This window comes from Chinchilla lanigera, unplaced genomic scaffold (genome assembly GCF_000276665.1).
Source record: "Chinchilla lanigera isolate Chin_1 unplaced genomic scaffold, ChiLan1.0 scaffold00007, whole genome shotgun sequence".
NCBI classification, from domain to species: Eukaryota; Metazoa; Chordata; class Mammalia; order Rodentia; family Chinchillidae; genus Chinchilla; species Chinchilla lanigera.
Window position 1 is genome coordinate 2409585 of NW_004955408.1, and position 23966 is coordinate 2433550.

At 46.4% G+C, this 23966-nt stretch overlaps 1 protein-coding gene and 1 pseudogene across 1 annotated transcript in view; both read left to right on the top strand.

Annotated features, from left to right (window-relative positions):
* Slc36a3 (solute carrier family 36, member 3) overlaps positions 1–14213 on the top strand; it is a 28753-nt gene extending 14540 nt beyond the window's left edge. Inside the window, 5 exon segments of the mRNA XM_005376056.2 lie at positions 175–393; positions 5143–5241; positions 5630–5796; positions 9642–9811; positions 13303–14213. Of these exon segments, the coding sequence (XP_005376113.1) occupies positions 175–393; positions 5143–5241; positions 5630–5796; positions 9642–9811; positions 13303–13571 (924 nt within the window). The 3' untranslated portion in view covers positions 13572–14213.
* Positions 14214–17550: 3337 nt separating this feature from the next.
* On the top strand, positions 17551–18422 carry LOC102013388 (annotated as a pseudogene).
* Positions 18423–23966: the final 5544 nt, after the last annotated feature.

Consider the following 23966-nt stretch of genomic DNA (forward strand, 5'->3'; position numbering starts at 1 on the left):
AAAATGGAACTTCAGATAAACAGTACTATTTTCTTTTCACTTTAAGTGCGACCTATGCAATATTTGGAGTGTGTTTGTACTAAAAAGTTATCTGCTGATCATCTGAAATTCTAATTGCACTGGGCATCCTCTGCTGATCACCACCACCCCACCTTTCATTATGCTCTCACTCAGGTCATGGAAGAAGCTCACATCACCTCCAACACCTGCCAGCCCAGGGAGATCCCGATGCTGACCCCTATCCTGGACATGCGCTTCTACATGCTGACAATCCTGCCCTTCCTGATCATACTGGCGTTTATCCAGAACCTCAGGTTGCTGTCCATATTCTCAATGCTGGCCAACATCACCACCCTGGGGAGCATGGCCCTGATCTTCGAGTACATCATCCAGGTCTTGTCTGAAGCCATGGAGGAAGGGGGTCAGGCTCGGGGAGGGTTGAGCTCATAATGGGCAGGTGAAGGTGAGGAAGGTGGCCCTTGCTCTGAGAAGTCCCTGCCAAGGGTATATCTAAGAACACCTCTGTCCCCTGAGCTGTCAAACTAATCATCAGCGTCCTTCTCTCCTCCTCCTCCTCCTCCTCCTCCTCATTGTCATATCGGACAACAATGTGTCACTCCACAGCTCACAGTTTCTGAATACCTTCTGTAACCTGGTGTTGTGCAAGGGATGACTAGAATTCAACGGCAAGTGAAAAAATAGCTAAGTGTCTACTGTCACAGATGTCACATTCACATGGGGAGAGTCACACTTAGGGAATAACCACCCAAAACTGTAACAGTAGCAGTTGGACAGGGATACCTAGATGATAAAAGGACTTCATCTTCTTGCTGCCAAGTGCTTTATCCCATTGGATCTTCACGGTGATACTTTTTGGGGAGGGCTATCCTCATCTCCTTTCCAGACAAGGAGCTCAATAAATACAAAGAGGTTTTCCCACTAATTCCAGTCAGTTTGCCTCCCAGGCCTGTGCTCTCCTATCCTCACAGGTCCTGAATTCTGCCTTCACAGTGTCATTTCTTTGGGTCTGAAAGTTTTTATGGTAGATTAGTTCCCTATTGCCACTGTGACAAATACAGTGGTGCCTCGGTTCACGAACACTAACCTTGCTAGAGGTGACTTCTGGGGTGGAGGACGGGAAGGTGGGTGGGAAGGGTTACTGTTTGCAGGGAGAGTCCTCTCCATAAGGACATAGAAAGGTCTCCTGCAGGGCAATCCTCTCTTCTTTGTCCCTTAGCTGCAGAGTCAATCTTGACAAAAAAAAATCTGTCTACTATCACTTACTTTTTCCTATGCCGAATGACCCTCTGGAAAGGAAAGACCACATTATCATTCATCAGACTCAACACTCTGTGCATTACAGTTATGTTGGAGTGGTGCTTATCAGGTTAATAATATCCATTAGTTATTGCAGGCTGATCTGGTCTGCAATCTCCTGAATGAGTGTACTGGGAAGACAAAATAAAAAGAGACAAATGAAATGATTTCAGGTCTCCAGGAGAATCAAAGCCCTCCCACACAATTCAAGATTCTCTCAGGGCTAAGACCAAGACCTTCTCTGGATGGCCTGTATTTATTTGGTTATCAGAGGAAGGGAGGGGAGTACTCAAGAAAGGCGGAACCACTCAAGGACTTCTCTAAGTAAGGTATTAAATTAATCTACTGAAGAATGAGGTGCCTGAGGCTATGGTCTTTATCCAGTTGAGATCTGATCCAGGTGTCCTTGGCTGTGATCTAGGCTTGTCCTTTGAGGCTTTCTGGCTTCATCCACCACTGCAGGTTCTCACAGAGGTTCATTTACTGTGAGTCCACTATTTCCAGATAAGGAACCTAGGCCTTGGACAGATTCACAAGTGAACATGAAAAGCCAATTGATTAATTTAAGTCCTGCTCAGGTCTGCTTCGTAGTGCTTCCCAAAGAAATCCTGGTGCTCCTTCCATGTTCCCACAGTGGATTTCATCACACCACTGCCAACCTCCTCCCTATCTTCCTCTTCCTCTTCCACTCCTCCACAAGCGGCTTTGCTGCTCGTTCTGGAGTTCAGCGATTCTTCCATCATCAGCTCCTCCTAGGGTTCTCATTAAGCTCCTGCACATCTGTACCGTCATTGTCCAGATCCATGGACACAGTGTCCTCCACTCCCTGTGCACCAGACAGCTTCAAAGTCTGGAAGCTGTGCTGCCTTGGGATCTCCTCTGCCAGATAAACATGCAGCCTCAGGGCATAGACAAAATGTAAATGAGTGGTTGCAGGTGTAGGTACATACAAGCATGGGCTCTAGTCAGTTCCTGAAAGAGTCCCTATCCCCCGCGAAACCTCCTGAGCAGTCTTTACTGTCCACGTCCCATAATAATCATACAGATGCCATTTCATTATCCCTCATGCTCAGTGACCACGATGTTATTCAGAATCCCTTTCTCCCTGAAGGTACCCTACTCAGCACCACTGATTCCCGTTCCCACCTGGACCAGTTTCTGCCCCGACATGAGCTTGGAGCTGCATTCCTCTCATTACCTGGTGCTTCATGAGTCAGCCCTTCACTTAAACCGGCAGCCCCAGCTTTTCTGGTTCCAGGGGCCAGTTTCGTGGAAGCCGATTCTTCCACAGACAGAGGCAGGATGATGTCTTTGGGATGATTCAAGCGTGTTTCATTTATTGTGCACTTTATTTCTATCATTATGACATTGAACATATAATGAAATAATTACACAGTGCCCCGTAATGCACACTCAGAAGCCCTGAGCTTGTTCTCCTGCCTCTAGAGCATCCCACCTGGGGGAGTGGGCAGTGACACCCAGTGTGTTACTTATATCCAACTGTCTTGTAGTCTCTTTCTGGTGGCTGTCACTGCAGAAAACCCTGCTTCACAAAGACAGGATGTTGGAAATAGAAGCAGGCTTTTCAGTGCTTTTGTGGCAATAGTAGGACATTCCCCCTTGACTTTAATCCAGAATATATGGAGATTTGAAGTTGCCTCAAACATACTTTAAGGTCACCATCAGTTATGACCTCAAGCAGTTGCTCCTCCTCTAACACAGACAAACTCAATTCACTTGGCTTAAGGGGCTCGGGATTTACCTCAGCGGCACAGCGCCTGCCCGGCAAGTGCAAGGTCATGAGTTCAATCCCCAGTACCAGAAAAAAAAACTAAAATCAATTCACTTGGCTTATTCACAAAGGGGTCACAGATCCATTTCTTTCCAGTTCAGGGGTCTTTTATGGTTGGGAAATAATGTGCACAAACTCTTCTGAAAGCTGAGACAGGTGATCATACATCACCTGGGAGAAAGAAGGCTCTGGTTCAATCTCTCTTGAAATCTCTGCTAATGTTTGAAACTCATCACAAATCCCAGTGTTCTCTTGTCACCCTCCTAATTTCAGTTTGGCTTTGAATGCATCCACTTTATCTGCCAACTTGAACACAGTTGCTGTTCCCCTCCAAAGTGACAGGATGTGTTTGCTGAGCAGGTTGAGTATGTCACGTGAGTAAGCGTTTTTTATAACCCATTCCGTGTCACCAAAATGTGCTCCCAGTTGTGTTTTCCTAAAAGAAATTTCTAGAGTGGCTCTCATAACTCAAAACTCAGGCCTGGGATCCACAATTAAAAAGTCATCTTGCTCCTGTGTACAAGAGGACAGGTGTAGTCTGCATCCGCTCCCCACAGAGCTGTGTGAACAGATGTGAGTTAAGGGCAGGTACTTATGCAGTTGATAATCACACCCTGTAAAACATTGTTGAGTTCTGGTGACATTTTTTGGCTAAGCAGCATTTTCCCCTGGATGACACCAAGCATAAACTCGCATTCAGAAGCTGCTTCTCTGACCACATTAGTGAAACCAGCAAGCCATGCATGCAAGGGAACCACTCTGCCTGTGTATATACTGCCGCAGAACAACCCATTCGGTGTTCCTGCTATGTAATCATTCAAGTACTTGGATAACCCTACAACTGTGGTTATTGTTTGGCAACAGGGGTGCGCATAACGTATCCTCTTGCACATCTTCCTGAAAAATGTATCACATGAAAATCAGCATTGCTGCCGGTTGTCAGCACAGATAGACTCATCAACACGGACAGAATCACCAACCACAGTGACTCACCAATCCTCTCAAGCAATTGTGCCTCAGGTCCACTGCTATTTCGTCAATTTACGCCTCTCTTCCAACTGCAACCTCTCTGAAACATTCATGACAAATGTCCTCAGCAGCAAGCAGGAGCAACTCTTCACCAACAGTAAAGGGCTTCTTAGCTTTAGCAAAGCAGTTAAACACTAAGAATGCTACTCGGGGCTGGGGATGTAGTTCAGCGGTACAAGCACCTGCCTGGTAAGTGCAAAATCCTGAGTTCAATTCCCGGTACCAAAAAAAAACCAAAAACAAAAACACAAAAGTGCTGCGCTCAGTGCAGGCACACTTGGTGAAGTGGTGGCATTCAACAGTTGCTTCTGTTTCTCATGTTCATGTTTTTATCTTTTTAAAATTTCCAAACGCTTGTCTTTTAATACAGGGTGCTTGGTCTCCATGTGGAAAAGCAGTTTAGAAGGTTTTGTGGCTTCGTTGCGTAGCAGTCATCACATTTTACAGAGCGGGCTTGGAGAATGTGAATCATCTGTTGCAGTGAACCTGTAATTTAAGCAGCGCTCTTGGTATTCATTTAAATGCCGCTTTCTTTCTGTCGGCAGTCTTAGCGTCTTCTGCTATCTCATCACTGGATTTCTCCGCCCACCCCATTCAAAGAAGTTGTCCAGTGATGTTTGTTTTTCATTCATTTGAGCTTGGGTTACTCGTGGACTTAGCAAAACTGTGGCTGAGATAAGCGCATAGAGCAAGAAAGAGACATGGGCAGACGTGGTAAATAAAATAATGGGTAAACCGCGCACAGATTAAAATAAGTGTTGGATTCTGGTTTAAAGCCTGCCACCAGATGCAGCTTAATTGTCACGTGCCGCTCACTGATGACATTTTGACAGGAGTCTGCAAGCCCTTGATTTATCATGATCTCCGCAGCTCAGCCTGGTTCTAGGTACCCAGTGGGGACTCCAGTGCTCGTGAGGCGGGTCTAACCCAGCTTCTAGGAGGAAAGGTTTGGGATGACTCCTACACCATGGCAAAGCCAATGACTTTCTCTTGTGTTTTTTCAGGGAATTCCATATCCCAGCAACCTACCCCTGATGGCAAACTGGAAAACCTTGCTTCTATTCTTTGGTACAACCATCTTCACATTTGAAAGCATTGGCATGGTAAGATTCATGAGTCTGAATGTGAGTAGTCCCTGCTGCTCTTTGGGGAGGCCAGTTTTTACTTCCAGGTGTCTAGTAGAATTTATGAAAAGTGAAGCGTATCACTGCCCGAGGAAGGAAAAGTTAGCATATGTGCACAGCGTGCCTGCAGGTCCAGGTACCACGGTAAGCCCTGAAGGCCAAGTGAGAATTTACTAACCAGCCAGGGCCAAGTGTGGCATCCCTGACAGGAGCGAGCATGAGAGAAAATGAAAGCAGCGTGGCCTGGGAGGCCCGTTCCTGAGCCTGAGCCAACCCAGAGGAGGACATCCGTGCTTGTGCGGGCAGCTGCATCTTCACGATGTCCCACGTCTTTCCACCTTTTCTTTCCCACACTTTCTGCCCCCAGGTTCTGCCTCTGAAAAACCAGATGAAGAATCCACAGAAGTTTTCCTTTGTCCTGTACCTGGGGATGTCCCTTGTCACTGCCCTCTACATCTGCCTGGGGACACCGGGCTACATGAGGTTTGGGTCGGACACCCAGGCCAGCATCACCCTCAACTTGCCTAATTGCTGGTACGGCCCTCTGGGCATCAGAAGAAGCGTAGGATCCAAGGGTTACAGAATGGCAATGCCTTGGTTATCATTAGCAAGTGCTAAGTGTTAATGTGAGGATTAATTAATTAGAGTTTACTAGTATAATAATAGGTCAGTTTGATGATCCCGGCAATATGCGCTTTTGCCTTTAATTTCTAACCTCACTCCTATGAGTTAACATTATCATTATTATTATTATTATTATCATTATCATTATCATCTCCATGGCATAGACTTGGAAACTGACATTTTGAGAGACTGCGTGTAACTTTCCCAGCCACATTGTCTGTGAGAAGCTGAAACTTGTATCCAATTTGACCTAAAGTATAAAGTCCCTAAAACAGGAATGATGTGAGGCTGACAAGTTAGACAAAAGTCTAACTCAAAGCAGTGACCGGAGTCTCGGAGGTAGACAGCTCTTCCGGCCCCAGTTCTAGCGTGAAGCTTCACTGCCATGAGCCAGGCGGAGCCTGGTCAGCTCATTCATTCGCTCATTCCCTCATCCGTACGCCCCGGAAGGACTCTAGGGGCTGGCACGTAGTAGGCGTGTGTCACGTGGTAGCTGCTATTGTGATGGCAGCACTGGGCGTGTAGTGACGAAGGGGTCGGGACGGCCACGCGTTCAGGAGCACAGGCTCTGAAGCGAATCAGTGAGTTTGCATCCTGGTTCATGTGAGACTTTGGGCAGGATACCTTACCCACCCTCCATAAAATGAGGATGACTCTAGTACCTGTTTGTATCAGGCAATTACAATTAGAATGTCAAGCAGTTGTTAAATAGAAGAGACAGATCTATGTGTACTGATTAATGTCAATCTCCAGGAAATATCTGCTAAGAGAAAGGGGTCAACAGTGTGCTGAGAATGCCACCATGCATGTAAGCACGTGTGTGCGTGTGCGCACGTGGGCACACGTGTGGGTTTTGTGTTCTGTATAAGCTTGTATGTACACAGGGCGTGTCTGCATAGAACAGGTTATTTTTTAATGTCAGCAGTTAAGTTTATTTATTTATTTTAGGCATGTGAAGGTGTTTGTTTTTACTTATTTAAATATTCTTACCAAATAATGCACAAACTACTCTCTTCTATACAAAAGTTCTAGATCCGAGCTTCTCCAAGTGTTTTCGTATATATTTAAAAATTCAATCAGAATAATCCATTTTTATGTGCAAAATTTTGACTTTTGAAATAAGTATATTTTAATGCCAGGCGTGGTGGCGCACGCCTGTAATCCCAGCATTAGGGAGGCTGAGGCAGGAGGATCGTTGAGAGTTCGAGACCAGCCTGGTTACAAAGTGAGCTCAAGGCCAGCCTGAACCGCATAGCGAGACCCTGTCTCAAAAAGACAAAAAAAAAGAAAGAAGTATGCTTTAATTTGGCAAATAGTCAGTCAACACTTTTGCATTCTTTTTTATTCATCTGGCTTCATTTTTTTTACGATATATTTTACTAGAGCCTACCATTTTTTTGAGGCAGGGTCTTGTTATACAGTCCAGGCTGGCCTCGAACTCACTAGGTAGCCCACTGCGACTATTTTTTGTATAAAATACCAGTTTTCAATGTGACTTCTCTGCACGTGCACATGACACATGTCAGTGCCATCCATGCCCCCTCTGCTCTCCTTACACCCCCTCCCTTTGTCCCCTAACAATAGGATAGACAAAGTCCTGCTCCAGGGGCAAACTTGCTCCATGGCTGTTCACAGAAGTCTGCATTCGTCACTGTCCACACCAGGGCAGCCAAGGCAACACTGGCGGAACAGCTACTCTCCAAGGGGTTGCTGGTTGCCATGGCAGAGAGCACAGTGGCCACAGAGCTTCCCCCAGGGTTGGGGGCATCTCTCTCGTTCACATTTCCGCCCTCCATGTTCTCCAGGAGCCAAGAAAGTGCGTAGAGGGCTTTGGTGAGTGGCTCATATGACCACCATCCTCCCTCAGGGAGCGATTATGAGCATGAACCGATTTAATATTCCAAAGATGCACAGAAAAGTTCTCAGCACATAGTAGGCCCACGTGAAGTGTTAGTGTTGCCATGTCATGTGTCCCCACAGCCTTGTTGCTTCTGGGCTTAGTAGGGGAATGAAGTGTGTGTTTCCCAAAAGCCAGCAATGTAAAATGAGGAAGATGTTGCCAGGCGCACAGCCCCCACGTGCTAATGACCAAGTGAGGTGGTCAGTGTGGAATCTCTTTGAAGCGGCGCTCTATTTTTCATAAGTAAGATCTCATCCTAATATTCCTTGAGAAAATTGGGCTCCATTAGCTAATCTCCTTTCTTGGACCTCAGCTACAAAACATGACCGGAGTTCCAACCAGACTCTGCACCTGCGAATGTGAACCCGGCCGCGTCTCCATGGCAGCCATAAGCAAACAGCCCTTCGCAATGAGAAAAGCGCCAACAACTCAGAAAGATGGGAGAGGGGGAATGTGAGCAGACAGGTCACAGGCAAGGAAAAATGACCGTTCTATATTTGCAAAGAAGCTTTAAAAAACAGTAGAAAAGTCCATTTGAAAAAACACAATGGTAGGAACCTGCACGCAACAACACACTTTTTTTGAAGAGAATAGAAAAAACAACAAAAAGATACAGAATTTCAAAACAAGATGAGAGGAAATTAACAATGGTTAGTATACTGTGTATTGCTATCTTCAAAGCAATTCCTTGGATTACCAGACATAGGCATGTAACATTTACCAAACAATATAAGCAGTAACTGTTCCTTCCAATAAACTAATAGCAGTTAGTAGTGCAATTATCTTAGCTATCTTTTCTCCCTTCACCCATCCCAGTTCTTTCCTTCTGAGCAGTTTCTTTCCCTTTCACAGTATCTATTGTACCTTTTGGATCTTATTTACTCTTTTAGTTTCTTACACTAGAGGGACGATACAGTGTTTACACATGCGGGTCTGATTTATTTTCCTCATGAGTATGGTCTCTAGTTGCATCCATTTACCTATAAAATCCTTGAGTTTATCTTTCTTTATAGCTGAGTAGTACTCCAATTGTACAAAAAGACCACATCTCACACACTGTTTTTGACACGCAGGGACTTTTGTACACCTGGCTAGGACCACAAAGGAGCAATAGGTCAGTCGCCATCAAAATGTACAATCACACACTGTCCTCTTAGCCAGCACGTGGCCTTCTGGAGTTGTATATTACATATGCACAAATACGAAACAAAGGCATCCTTTGCAGCACTGTCTCCTTGGCAAGAGACAGAATTATCTAAATATCTGCATCAGTGACTAGCGTAAAAGTTGTACTATACCCACACAATTAGAATGTCAAGCAGCTGTTAAATAGAAGAGACATCTATGTGTACTGATAAAGGTCAATCCCCAAGAAATATTCGCTAAGAGAAAGGGGCCAGAAGTGTGGTGAGTGGGCCACCATGCATGTCAGCATGCGTGTGCGTGTGTGCACGTGTGCGCACATGTGGGTTTTGTGTCCTGTGTAAGCGTGTATGCACACAGGGTGTCTGGAAGGCCACAAGAAAGCGTAGAGCGGCTGCCTGTGGGAGGAAAACTGGAAGGTAGGAAAGGTCCTTTGGCCGGTGCGACTTCCATACTGAGAAGTTTGCTCTGTGCAGACATGAGCTCTTAAGACATTAACGGCGTAGACGCTCAAGGCACACGTGTGACTCAGGGCCTCCAGGAATGCGCGTAACCAGCTTCCCGAGCTCTGACAAGCAGACCGGCCTGAGTCTCGGGACGTTAGCCAAGTCTGTAACTCCAGGACAAGCGCCAGCTCCCAAGCCCGCGTGAGTCCTAACCGCCACTCCTAGGAGCCACCACATCTCACGTCCCCTGGGTGATCTGCCTGCAGGTTGTACCAGTCGGCCAAGGTGATGTATTCTGTTGGCATCTTCTTCACCTACGCCCTGCAGCTCCACGTCCCAGCCGAGATCACCATCCCATTCGCCATCTCCCAGGCGTCAGAGAGCTGGGCGCTGCTTGTGGACCTGTCTGTCCGAACAGCCTTGGTCTGTCTGACATGTGAGTAGGACACAGGGCACTGCCCAAATCTACTGCGAGGTGCCATGCTGGCGCCCACCCTGCTGCCCCCACTGGTTCGGTCTTGATTGTTTCCTAGGGCAGGAGACTTCATCTCTCTGGGACCCCTACTTTTCCACCTAAAAATGTGTGCTTCAAAAACTACCACATAGTAGATGTTATCGTGATCTCTGGAGTCGGGCTGACTTATGGGAGGGTGAAGTATCACTCGTCCAATCACTCTTGCATGCGAGGTGTTGTCCTGACGTTACCTAGTACTCCCGCCAGCCCGGTAACCCGGCCGGTCAAGGAGTCTTGACCGGGTCCTGCCCCGCTACAGGACGCGAGCTGGGGCACGAGCACAGGTTATGTGGCACCAAAGCCCGGCTCCGCTGTGCTGAACTGTTTCCACCATAGGTGAGTCAAGTCCTCCACCGTAAAGCTGTGCTTAATTGTAAAGAAAGCCCCAAGGGCTGATCTGAGAAATTCTCGAGGGTCTTTCTGAGGGGCATCTTTCCGTCCCTCCCTCCTTTCTCACTGTCTGCCCGTTCATTCCCACTGGGCACTGCTGCGGTCTTTAGGAAACTTTACAAACAGAGCTGAGAATTGTTTCTCTGGAGCACAGCCAGAGAAATCAGAAAAGGTTCCCCGTGAGCAGAACTGGGAGTGTTTCCCTAGACAACCACAAGCTCAGGGAATTTCTGTATGTGCCCCGAACACACAAGGGAGAGAGCCGCAGTCTGAAAAGCTCCAGGAGTCAGCGCTTAAGCCAGAGCCACCCAGTCTCAGTGGAGGGTCGGGAGAAGCCGTGCCTCCTGGAGCTGTCCAGCAGAGCACAGGGCAGCAGAGCAGCAGTCTGAGACACCAGAGTTCAAGCAGAAACAGCACCCCTGCGAGGCTGAGGGGTTAGAGAGAGTTCCCAGTCTACCCTGAGACGTCCAGGAACCTGCACGTGTGATGTTCTGGAGTCATTCCTCCTAGGAAGAGCATAAGTTGAAGAGAAAGACTGTGTAGTTCTGGCCCTTCAAGATCAGGGAGAGAGTGGCTAGAGAGAGCTGACCCTCCAATGGCGTGCTCTGTTTCTGGTGCTTCCTGAGTGACCACCACCTCCTCCTCTACCCATCCGTCCCTTCTGGTGACTTTCGTCCTTGCACGATCACTTGTGGAGCGCCTCCTGCAAGCCTGGGCACCAGGGATAAAGCATGGATAATGATGAAGACACAGCTCCCGCCTCCCTAGACCACAGCTGATGGACAAATGCGTGCAAAGAACGAGAGCGCTCTGCGATGAAGGTCACGATGTGCGTCACAGAGCACCGTGTCCCAGCTCGGGCTGTCTGGACAGGACACCCTCTGCTCTGAAGGGTCCCATCGCTTGGCCTGGGCTGGCGCGGGGTCCTTTCCATGGCAGGGTACTTCAGGGAAGGCCTAGAAGTTAGGTAGGAGGCAGATGGCAGAGTGAAGAAGGCATATGTGCAGGGAGCAGGCCACGTGCCGTCCTGAGGCAAGGACGGGCATCGCGCCCTGGGCAGAGCCCGAAGCAGCAGGGAGCGGGAGAGGTGAGCTCTGAGCATGCGCAGGCCCGGGCCGAGCTCCCGGCTCCCTCAGTGGCGCTAGGCCTTGGGCTCTCCTCCGGTCCGGCGTGCTTGACAGCCCTCTGAGCGCAGCCTCCCCCGCGGTCAGGGGGAGCACTCCGGGAGCACGGGCCTACTGGCTCTGCCCCTCTGTGGTCAGCAGCTTACTGGACATCTGACACAGGAAAGCTGTGAGGAGGGAGCCCCCCGGCATGGGGGAGATGGAGCCCCCACTGTGCGACCCTTGAACGCGGAGCCACCTCAGACACAGGTGGCTGGGGCGGTAGCTCGGTGGCAGAGCGCTTGCCAGGAAACGTGAAGCCCTGCGTTTGGCCCCCAGCACCACAAAAGAAAATGAATCCAGCAACCATGGATAGATGCTTCCAACATGATATTGTACAGAAAAGCCCTACAAAACCACACAATATATAAAATTGTCATATAAATTGTGTATCTACTCAAGCATTATCAAAATGAGACTCCTTCGGGGAAATCCGCGATATATGTTCATTGTACGTAGAAGAGATGGAGATGTAAGAGTGCTCGGAGAAAGAAACGGAGGAAAGAGATGGAGGCCGGCCAGCCCAAAGCAGTCTTCAGTTACATGTCCCGCTCAGTTGCCAGAATCCTCTTACACATAGGAAGGCAAGCGGCTGAGATTGGGATGACAACAGATCGCTCTCTGTCTCTCTCTCTCCCTCCCTTCCTCCCTTCCTCCCTCCCTCTCTCTCTCTCTCTCCCCCTCTCAATTCATCCCTGCTTCTAGACAGAAGCTGTATTAGTAGACAGTACAAAGTTTAATTCCAGGTCTGGGTTTACAAGTCAGGCATCTACACACCCAGTAGAGCAGGGCGGCCTTTAGCTGTGACATCTACAAAGTGTGACTGAAATAGGCGGTGAGTGGTTTTGTTGTTGTTGTTTGTTTTGTTTTGCAGTACCGGGGATTGAACTCAGGGCTTTTGCACTGAGCCCCATTTTTATTTTGAGATAGGGTTTCACTAAGTTAATAACTGCTCAGGCTGGGCTCGAACCTGGGAACCTCCCACAGTACTGGAATGACCGGTGTGCGGCACAATGCCTGCTTAGAGTGAAAGCTTAAATGTTTCAGATGTATTACAGTGAAGACATATTGCCGTTAATTCCCCTCAGGGACCCCCCTTCGCTTCCCATGCACTCAGCCCGAGGTTCTTGCCATTGCTGAAGCAGTTCTGGAAGTCCTGGTCCGTGAGGGTCTTTACAGGGCGTGACAGGAAGCCCAGTGAACGCGGCCGCTGAGGGCCGTCCAGTGGGGAGCAGGTGGGAAGCCTCAGCGTGTGCCCATCCTCCTCACTGGCGCTGGCTCTCGCTGACCCTGGCTCTTCTCCAAAGTCAAAATGGCCGTGCAGGAGGAATCTTTTGAACTGACCCAGGACCTCGAGGCAGCCTCCGCAGCTCACCTCACTGGCGAGGACTGCAGAGCTGCGTCGGGAAGAGGCACAAACAACCGCCTGGGTGTTCCAAGTGCGGGGCAGGACTGTGAGAGGGGAAGTGGTAATATATCTTTTACCGTAAAAAATTTTTAAACCTTAAGTAGGCATTTTTATCACACCTCGTAGATGGACTCTTAGCCCCACTCTGTGTGCCCTGGGAAGAGTTTGCTCGAGAGCGCTACCTTTCCCTGCCAGGAGAAGATGGTCTATATACGTGGTAGAGGAGACCTTGTAAACACGTGTGAAGAAGCCTGTAGATGAAACACAAAAGGAAGCCTCTGCACTGACTGTTGGGACAGGAGTGCGGATCCAGAGTCTGGTGCCTGGCGAACGGCCATTCAGACCTCCCCGAAGAGCTTCTCGGGCTCCGCAGAGCTCCTGGGCTCCAATGCAGTGGTTTGTTTTCCAGATCCCTTCTCACACGGAAGCCTAAGTCTTCCCTCTACACACAGGTGTCTTCCCCATCCTCGTCCCGCGCCTGGACCTGGTCCTCTCCCTGGTGGGCTCCGTGAGCAGCAGCGCCCTGGCCCTCATCATCCCGCCACTCCTGGAGATCATCACCTTCTACCCCGAGGACATGAGCTGCGTGACCATTGCAAAGGACATCGTGATCAGCACCCTGGGCCTCTTGGGGTGCTTCCTGGGAGTCTACCAAGCCCTCTACGAGTTGACCCAACCCACCAGCCACTCCACGGCCAACTTCACAGGTGTTTACGTGTGACTGTCTGTTTTCATGCCAGTGACTGCCCCTCCCTGCCCCATGTCCATTTCCACGCAGACGTCGTACACCTCTCCTCAAACCCCAACGTCTCTATGCTCATCAGCAGTCTCTCTATCTTTCCAAGATAAACGTAGATAACACAGGTAGTACTGAGGCCGCTCGGGCTTCTGGTTTTGGATTTATTTGGCGGTCTTTTGTACCGCTGATTCAATCACATCCAATAGTTTATATTATCACTCTCATTTAATGGGGAAGCAACACCTTTCCCCCTTGGAAAAGAAAACCACACATAAATACAAAGGAAATATTTTCCATATACTGCAGAAGCTGCCCTGTCAGTTTTACGAAAGCATAGACTGGGGGAAGGGAGCCTTCTAATCAGATGTTCTAAATGGAAAGGTCGCAGACAGAAAATAACAGAACTTCACACTTTTTCCTTCTAGCCACAAACTAAGCCACTGCTTTCCCACGAGGCCTTGGGCAGATTCCCCTCCCCTCAGCCTTGGTTTCCCACTGTGTGAAATGCGGGGTTGGACTAATTGGTCATCAGGGGCTCTTCCAATGCTGATGTTCTGAAAGTGAAAAAAATACACTTACAATTTATCCTCCAAATGTGTGTGTGAAAATTATTTCTCATTGGAGGGAAAATTAAAATTTTAAATAAAGGCCTGCCTAAAGGCTTGCCAAAATGCCTCTCAAGAATGCCCACCAGAACCAGGTGTACATAGCCGGCAGGCCCAATAACAGAACACTTCTCCCTTTGTGTAAACTCCTGTCTTTGATGCCTTTGTGTGACTGATGGCTTTGCAATGTAACTTAAAATGTAACAGGACATTTCCTCCTCTGTATAACCCATTCTTTGTATAACTGATGGCCTTGTGATGTAACCTGAAATGTTTAAACTCCTTTAGCAACCCACGATGTCACCCAAACCTCTGATCATGTGCACCAAATCTGCCTTTGAACCTCTCTGTTCACTTTCCCTTTAAAAGCCCTGAAACCCAGCTGGGTGGGGCTGACTCTTTGGGAGAGATCCTAGTCAGAAGCCCACCAGTGTAATAAACTGCCTCCTAACCTTCTCAGGGCCGTTCTTCCTGTGTTTGATCTGTTTCCTGCAGCCTCATAAGCCAACTTAATCTACTGCCCTGGAGATATGAATAGGTTAAGGAGTAAAAACCTGTTTTTAGCAGTATTTCATCATACTATTTTCTTTCAGCAAAAATTTACATTCCTGTTAATACCTCAGAAGGTGTGACTTCCCTGCCTAGAAGGAGGTCACCGTTTTTGTTTTTGTTTTCACGTTTTTCTCCCTGATATTCTAAAGCCAGTCAGTGTTTAGGCTGTTGAGGATGAACTGTTTTTGTGGGGAAGAGGATTCATCATGTGCAAAGACTCCTGATCTGCAGTGTTTAGTCTGAGAAAAGGATCTGAAAAGACAAGCTCATGCTCTGTAATCAAGAGGGTACATTATTACGGGGGTTTTTCGAGGACAATTTCCCAATACAGAAGTCTTAAAATGTGTAGCACTCTGACTCACCAATTGCACTTCTGGAAATACATCCTAAGACTCCTTTGTGTTTGAAAAGACTCACCCAAAGTGTTTGTACTGAATGAAATAGAAAAAATTTCAAAAAAAAGAAATAGAAAATTTAGACATATGCATCCCACATTTAGATAAAATGATAAAATTAATTATAATTAATCCAGAAAATACTAGCATCCTCTTCAAATAGTCTCAAAATATCCTCAAAATATCAATTGACACATAAGTATATACATTTGTGATTTATTAGTGGACAAAAGCCAGTTACAGACCTATGGAGCAAAACCATAAGAAAATAAAGCTAAAGACCAAGGTCCTGTGTCAACACAGATATTCTAGTTTTTATAAAAGCCTGATCCTGACCCTTGTGACTCTTTGGCTTCCTGTTTTAAAGGTGACCGCTTCCTCTAACATGCACTCCTGTTATTACCATCAGCTACCAGCTGCCACAGCCCGAAGGTAGCTTTCACCAGAACATACACCAAGTCATTTGGACTTTCAGCATCCCCACATTTTGAGTTAAATCATCTATTTGTCTTCACAAAGTCAGTTTGCCTCTTGTATTTTGTTACAGCAACTAAATACTGAATGCTGCTCCAGTAAGACCAGAAACCACACTGGGGAGGCCACCATGCTCCCTACTTCTGTTCAAGACAGAGTAGATGTTACAGACAGGGAAATTAGAGTGGAAACAGGAAGTCAAAAGCAGCTAGCTGAAAAAGAAAGAGTCAAAATGCAGAAAAATCTTTCGGAATCTACACAAAAGTTGCTGCTAATTGAGTTTACAAAATTTCATGATATATATCAAAAATCCAATACAAAAAGTCTACTTGAATCTCTACATACTAGTTGCAAACTATTCGAAATTAAAATAGTTAAATACCACTTACAACAGCCTCAAAAATACACCTTAAGTGAGAACAAATCTGATGAGGGCTGTGAAAGGTGACGCGGGCGCACCGTGGAGATGCAGGAGGTTTGGTTCCAGGTCACTCCAACAAAGTAATCCTATTTTCTAGTGCATATAAGCGTCACATTTACAATATACGGTAGTTTATTAGGTGTGCAGTTGCACTGTGTCTAAAACCCATTGTATGCATCTTAATTTTTAAAATAAAATATCTTATCACTCCAACCATGAACAAGCATCCGTGCCCCCAGCAAGCCCCAGTCCCCTTGCTGGTGGAGGGTCCCGCCTTGATGTTGACGGCTGCCCGTGACTGTGTGGCAGCGGGGGCTGACGGCTGGGGTGGCTGCGGCATCTCCTTCAGGAAGACAAATATAAGTTTGCTGCTTCGGTTGATTCTTTCACAAAAGACTGATCTGTAGCACTCAATGCTGTTTGATTGCATTTTTCCCATAGTAGAACTTCCCTCAAGACTGGACTTGATCCTATTAAGAAAACCTGATGCTGCTTTGTCAACTAAGTTTATGTAATACTAGACATCTTTTATTGTCATTTCAACAAGGTTGGCGGCTTCCTCACCTGGAATAGACTCCAACTCAAGAAATCACTTCTTTTTTTTTTTTTTTTTTTTGAGATAGGGTCTCGCTACGCAGTTCAGGCTGGCCTTGAGCTCACTTTGTAGCCAAGGCTGGTCTTGAACTCAAAACAATCCTCCTGCCTCAGCCTCCCAAGTGCTGGGATTGCAGGCGTGCACCATGCCTGGCAAGAAATCACTTATTTAATCACTCAATAAAAACCTTCTTTTAAATTTGTGTCATGCAATTGCAACAGTTCAGTCACATCATCAGGGTCCACTTCTAGTTCTCCTGCTGTTTCTACCACATCTGCAGTTACTTCCTCCCATGAAGTCATCCTCGCGTGCTATAATTAAATTCTTGTTAGTGTTGGCTGTATTGTGGAGCCAGTACCAAACTGAATGGAAAAACGCTGTGCACCAAGGAGCTGAAAGGTAACCAACGTTATTACACCAGTGGGCAGATGGGGGATCACTCCCAAAGCATCAGCCCTGAGCTAGCTTTGGGCTTAGTTTATATAGGTTTGCAAGCGGGAAATACAAAGGCTTAACAGTATGGTGCATTAGGCTGAGCATATAGCTCAGTGGCACAAGTGCCTGCCTGGCAAGCACAAGATCCTGAGTTCGATTCCTGGTACCCAAAATTTTTTTTTCTAAAGTATGGTGAATTTTTATTGGGTAGCAGCAATTATTCTTCATTGCTGAGCAGGAAGTCCTTGAAACAGGTTAGCAAATGGTATGTTTTCGGGTGGGAAAGTACAGATTGTGCGGTCAAACTGAGCAGGGTCGGGTTACCTCTGGTGCAGTGAGTCCAGGCTGAGCGAGTCTCACAGAGGGGCTACATAGCAGGCTGCGTGATCTTATTTTGCCCTAGCATGGCGTCGGACTACTGGTTGATTTTTATATTTTTAAATCTCCATCACAGTAGCTGTTAGGAAAGCAGCTTCCCTCTTACTCCTTTCGTAGAACAGGCTGGTCGGCTGGTTTCCAAGGAACAGTTAGCATGAGGGTTGTGCTCTTCGCGTAAGTGTGGCAGGAGCTGCAATCCTGCAGGTCTTCACTGTGGTCACTGTTGGCCCTTGGTGTTAGAGAATGACGGAGAAAGGGGCTACTGTGAAGAAACCCGCCTGTGGTTGAAACGCCAGGCTGCTGTGGTGTGGTCTGTTCGGATAAACCTGGAACACCGATGAAGGCTACAGGGACTGCTGCCCGCGTATTTACCTCGGACGGTCTGTGCGCTGAGGCGCCCGGCGTCGGCTAGAGCCCGGCTGGGGCAGTGGCTGCTGGTGACGTTGTGCGCGGATTCCGTAACCCCGCTGCCGGCACAGCTGTGGAGGCAGCTGTGTGCGCGCTGAGTCAGAGCAGCATTCCCACGGGGAGGCCCACAGAAGCAGCCTCAGTTGCTCTTGCCATGAACATGGGTCTTGCTGGCCTTCAGCGTGACCATACCACAGGAGCTGAAGACCCCTTACCTCTGAGCACACATGGGTGGCTCTTAAGTGTGTACCCGAACACAGCCAGACAGACCAGAGGTTTGTTTGATAAGGGTGCGGGTGAACAGATGACCAAGTATGGTACGACAAACCACAGCCAAGGGCAGACCTCGGTCCTTACACAGCGCAGAGATCTCTGCCGGCAAGAGAAGGCGCCCAGGCTCAGCAGGGCTCAGAGTCCTTGCTCTGGCGTCTGGTCCTGAACCAGGAACCTGACATTTCTTGGCTCCTGGGAATCTTTCATCCTCCCAGAACTGGTGTGAAAGAAGTTGTTACAACACTCATTGCCTCAGGAGTATCTACAAAAATGATCACTGGATCCCGGGCGTGGTGACGCACGCCTGTAATCCCAGCATCCAGGAGACTGAGGCAGGAGGATCGTTGCACGTTTGAGGACAGCTTGGTCTACATAGCAAGAACCCATGATCACTGGAGAGTCACAGGAGACTGCCATCGCCAGGCATCTGGGGTTATATTCTAAAACCTCCCAGCCGGTCTCAGGAATAGAAATGGATGCCAGGGATGGCCAGCGGCTTTCACAGATAGTACCAAATGTTGCAGTGTTTTACAGAGCCAGCTTAGGACATGAGATGAAAATTAAATCTACACTGGAGTCACAGTGGGCGGGCCAGACGGGCACAGATGCTTGCAAAGAGGCAGCGGGCATGACCCTGGTAGATGACGACTTCCAAACCACACTGTCTGCTGTTGAAGAGGGTTAGGGGATTTACACCATTCAACGTTTTGTTAGATTTCAGCTGAGCACGAGTGCAGAGGCATTAACTTTAGTATCACTGGCTAGATCAGTGAACTTACCCCAAATTCCCAGGGAAGGGCAGATTTTGTAGATCAATATTATTATGGGTGGACCTGAAGCGCTGAGCCTCAGAGTGGAGCCGGGGGTAAAGATGTCAGCTGTAAGCCTCCTTGTAACTGGAAGGGTGGCGCTGTGAATAAATATTTGATACTTCAAACACTTGTGTCATCCGTTATCATCATTTGTGGGCATGGGCTGCTTCTGGCGTGGCTGTGGTACCACCTGGACATGGCAGAATAACCTTCACGGGCTTTGTGTTCGTATTTTTTTAAGTTTTAATTTTTTATTTTATTAGTACACATTTGCAGTTTGTGCCATTTATAGTGGTCTTGGGGAGTGGGTACATGTACATACAGCAGCTTGCTTCCCTTTTTTTAAGCCCCCTTGTCCCTTCTTCCCCCTTCCCTCTTGTTATAGTTTGTGTCTAGATGTCCCCCAATGCCTCCTGTGCCATGGGGGTGGAGGCAGCTGAAGATAGTTTGTGATTGATTCTCAGTCCAATGCTGGGATTATGGGTATGAGTGCTGCACCTGCCCTAGACTACATACAGTATGAGAGACAGAAAGAGAGTCCTCGCTCCCTTTTGCTCTTGTTGCTTTTGCTGTTTTCTGCCACATGGACTGTTTCTCTTCTATGATACCCCTCTGCCATGCTGCCCTGCCTTGGAGCCAGCCGGTGATGGTCCAAAACCTCTACAGACTGTGACCAAATAAACCTTTCCTCCTTACCCTTGGGTGTCAGGTATTTTGTCTCAGTAATGGGGAAAGTAACTAAAACAGAATCTGTCTGCACCCCAGGGTGTAGAGGACCCAACCTAGGGCAGCTTGTTGCCTGAACAGTATAAAAAGGGAAATGAGGACAGAATGGCTTCTGTTCTTCAGGGAGCAGCTCCTCTCTTCACCTTCAACTTGGATGTCATCTCCTGGCTTCTAGCACAGACTCTTCGACTTCCACCTTGGATCCTTCAACCTTCCTGTGTAGATCCTTCAGCATTCTGTCGCAGACCCATTGGACTCCTGATACAGACTTGCACATTACCCTGCAGTGAGCCCCAGACCCTGGACTGAATCCTTTGATCACCAGTGTGCAGACACCCTCTGCACACTTCTTCACCTGCCTCTGTGGCTGACCATCATAAGCCAAGCTTGTGATCACTTATACATTTGTATATCTTACGTTGTATCTGTTTCTCTAGTAAAACCCTGACTACAACAAAATTGGTACCAGGAGTGAGGTCATCGCTGTGACGCTGCCTAGCCATGTGACTTAGGAATTAATTTGGAAAGGTTTTGAGAGACTCGCTGAAGAGACAGCCCCTGTGCACTATAAACTACATTGGAGACTCTGGTCAGAGCCTGGAAAGATAAAATAGCATCTGTTGTGATGTTATCTTTTTATTTCTAATTGCATAGATGTGAGTCTTTTATCCTGTTCTCTTGGTAAGTCTGGCTAGGACCTTACCTATTTTATTTATTCTTTTGAAGAACCAGTCCTTCAATTCATTGATTTTTTTTTTTTTTACTGGTTTTTTGGTGTTTGTGGTTTTTTTTTTTTTTTAGTCTCAATTTCATTGATTTTACCCTCATTTTTATAATTTCCCTCCTTAATTTTGGTTAGGGGCTGGTTTGTTGTTTCTCAAGTGCCTTAAGATTTCTCATAGGGTTGTCTATTTGAGCTTGCCCTGTTTTCCTAAGGAGCACTGATTGTGCTGAATTTTCATCTTAGAACTGCCCTCACAGTGTCCTAGAGGTTTCTGTAAGTTGTACCATCATTGTCATTAATTTCCAGAAAAGTTTAAATGTCTTCTGGGACCCATCAGCTGTATAGGAGTATATTGTTAATTTTCTAGGAACTTTTACCTTTTCTGAAATTTCTTCTGGCATTGGTTTCCACTTTCATTGCACAGTGGTCTGACAGCACAGACTGATTTCTATTCTTTCATATTTACTTAAACAGGCTTTGAGGACTAGCACATGATCTATTTTGGAAAAACTACAATGTGCTGCTGAAAAGAGTGTATACTCTGTTGTAGAGGGGTAGAATACTCTGCATATATCCAATAAATCTGTATGTTCAAGGGTGTGGTTCAGCTCTGAAATTTTTTCATTGTTTTTTTTTTTGTTCAGTTGATCTATCTCTTTGTAAAAGTGTTAAAATCCCCTACTATGATTGTGTCAATGTTTATTTGCTCTTTTAATTTTAGCAGTTTTTGTTTTATGAAAATAGGTGCTCCAGTATTTGGTGCATATATGTTTATCAATGTTATCTCTTCTTGTTGGATTGTCCCTTAAACCAGTATGTAATGATGTCTGTGTCTCTTCTGATCAGTTTTAGATTGAAGTTTACCATGTCTGATACTAGAATTGCTACCCTTGCTTGTTTTCAGGGTCCTGGTGCATGAAATGCACTTTTTCATACTTTAAGTTTTAGGCTGTGAATATCTTTTTGGATTATATGAGTTTCTTGAATGCAGCATATTGTTGGATGCTGTTTTGTGATCCAGACTTCCAATCCATGTCTTTCAGTTGGAGAGTCGAGGCTGTTGACATTGGTAAATATTACTGCGCTGTGTTGGTTATTTACTGTCATTGCCTTCTTTATCTGTTGGTGTATCCTTTTTTTTCCTTTCCTGATGTCTTTTGTTGCTGTTTGTCCACTGACCTCACTAATTTCCTGTGAGGTTTTTTGTTTGTGTCTTTGAGACAGGGTCTCACTATGTAGTTCAGGCTGGCCTTGAGCTCACTTTGTGGCCCAGGCTGGTCTCAAATTTGCAATGATCCTCCTGCCTCAAGCCTCCCAAGTGCTGAGATTACAGGCATGCACCACCACACCCGGCTCTTTCCTGTGTTTTAATCTGTGTCCAGTTCATTTTTCCTGTCAAGGATATTCTAAACTGTTTTTTCTGGACCTGGTTTAGCACTCATATATCTTCTGGGCTGGTCTCTTTCATGCAAATAACTTATTTCTCCATCTATTTTGTAGGGTAGCTTTGCTGGGTATGTTAATTTGGGTTGGGTTATTTGTTCTTAGGTCTTGAAATACTTCGCTCCAAGCTCTTCTGGCCTTTGGGGTTTGTGTTGAGAAGTCTGTTGTGATTCTAATTGCTTTGCTTTTATGATGTGATTTTTTGTTTTTCTCTGGTTACCTTTGAAATTCTGGGGTTGTTTGTTTGTTTGCTGGGTGTCTGGTAATTTAAGAAGCATACACCTTGGTGAGTTTCTTTTTTCATCATAATTGTTTGGTGTTCTACAAGTGTCCCTTACTCGTATTTTAACTCTTTTCTTATATTTGGGAAATTTCATTCTGTGATTTCTGTAAGCCTCTAGTGCATCCCTCTGTGCTATCGTCTAGTGTTTCTCTAACTCTGATCACCTTAGACTGGTCTTCTAGTTACTTATCTCTGTGTTTTTTTTTTCCCTCTTCTTCTTTGAGATCTTTATCATAATTCACTTTTTTTGCCCTGAATATTAGACACGCTGTCTTCACATTGGCCATTTCTGCAGTGTATGAATTCTATACAGCATTTTCATCTTGGGTATTTCTGCCTGACATCTTTTTAAAGATTCCATATCCTTGTTGAATCTGTCATTCAGATTTTGAACAGTTTTGATTAACTTGTTGCTTTGTGTTTTTAGATATTTTTGGTGCACTAAGTTCCAGACCTCAGACCAAGTCTGTGTTTGAGATTGCACTCTGAGTAATAAAATGGTTTGCTCTGCAGTCCTTGGATCCATCCTAGGACAACCACTAGTTTACTTTCCTACATTTCAGACCATTTTTCAGAGTAAGAGCCTGAGTATACTGGATCTGTTGTGTCTTTTGGGTCTCACCTCATCAGTATGCAGAGTGGCAGGAAGCATAAAGCAGGTTGAAAGGGAAAGAGGAAAAGGTCCAGAAGTCTGTTAGCTCAACGTTGTCACCCTTCCTCAAAATATAATGCATTTGCATTCTCTTACAATATTTGCAAACTAGGAGTTGCAGTCTGAGGATCATTTAGAAGGGCAAATTCAAGAAGTAATGATTTGAGCTGGGCATGGTAATCTCAAGCCTGTAATCTCAGCACTTGGGAGGCTGAGACAGGAGGATCGTTGCAAGTTCAAGGGTAGCCTGAACTGCATAGTGAGACTCTGTCTCAAAAAGACAAAAAAAAAAAAAGATTTGAGAACTTTTGAACTTTTCATTGGTTTAAAGTGAATATTAATGTTAAAGAAAACATAGTCAAAATTCGTCCTTGATCCAGGGGCTGCAGCATAGCTGTTACGCTATCAGCCATGAAAATAACATTAATCTCAAATTACACATCTTCATCAGAGCCCTTGGTGGCCAGAGGCATTGTTGAGGAGCAGTAACATTTTGAAAGTAATCTTTTCTTCTAAGCAATCAGTCCTAATAGTGGACTTAACATATTCAGAAGACCATGTTATAAACAGCTGTGCTGTTCTCCGGGCTTTGTTACTCCCTCCGGAGGACACAGGCTGGGTAGATGTATCATTCTTAAGCCCCTAGGGTTTTCAGGTTGGCAAATGACCACTGGCTTCCACATAAAGTCACCAGCTGCATTAGCCCTTCCGAGGGAGGAGCCTGTCCTTTGCAGCTTTGAAGGGAAGCTCTGATTTCTCTTCTCAAGCTATGACAGTCCAAGGTGGCATCTTCTTTAATATAAAGCTGTTTCATCTACACTGAAGAGCTGTTGTCTCGTGCAACAGCCTCGCCTCTCACCTTGGCTAGGTCCTCAGGATAACTCGCTGCAGCTTCTCCAGCAGCACTGGTTGCTACATGCTGAACTCTTGGGTTGTTCAGATGCTTCTTTCCTTAAGCTTCCTGAACCGGCCTCTGCTAACCTCAAATATTTCCTCTGCAACTTCCTCACCACTCTCTGCCTTCACAGAATTGCAGACCGGGCCTTGCTCTGATGCTCGGAATTATGCTTTGGCTTACAGCAATGTGGCCAGTTTGCTCTTCTATCCAGACTACTAAAACTTTCTCCCTGTTCACAAGAAGGCTATTTTACTCGTCATTCATTTGTCCAATGGAATAAATCTTTTATTTCCTTCAAGAACT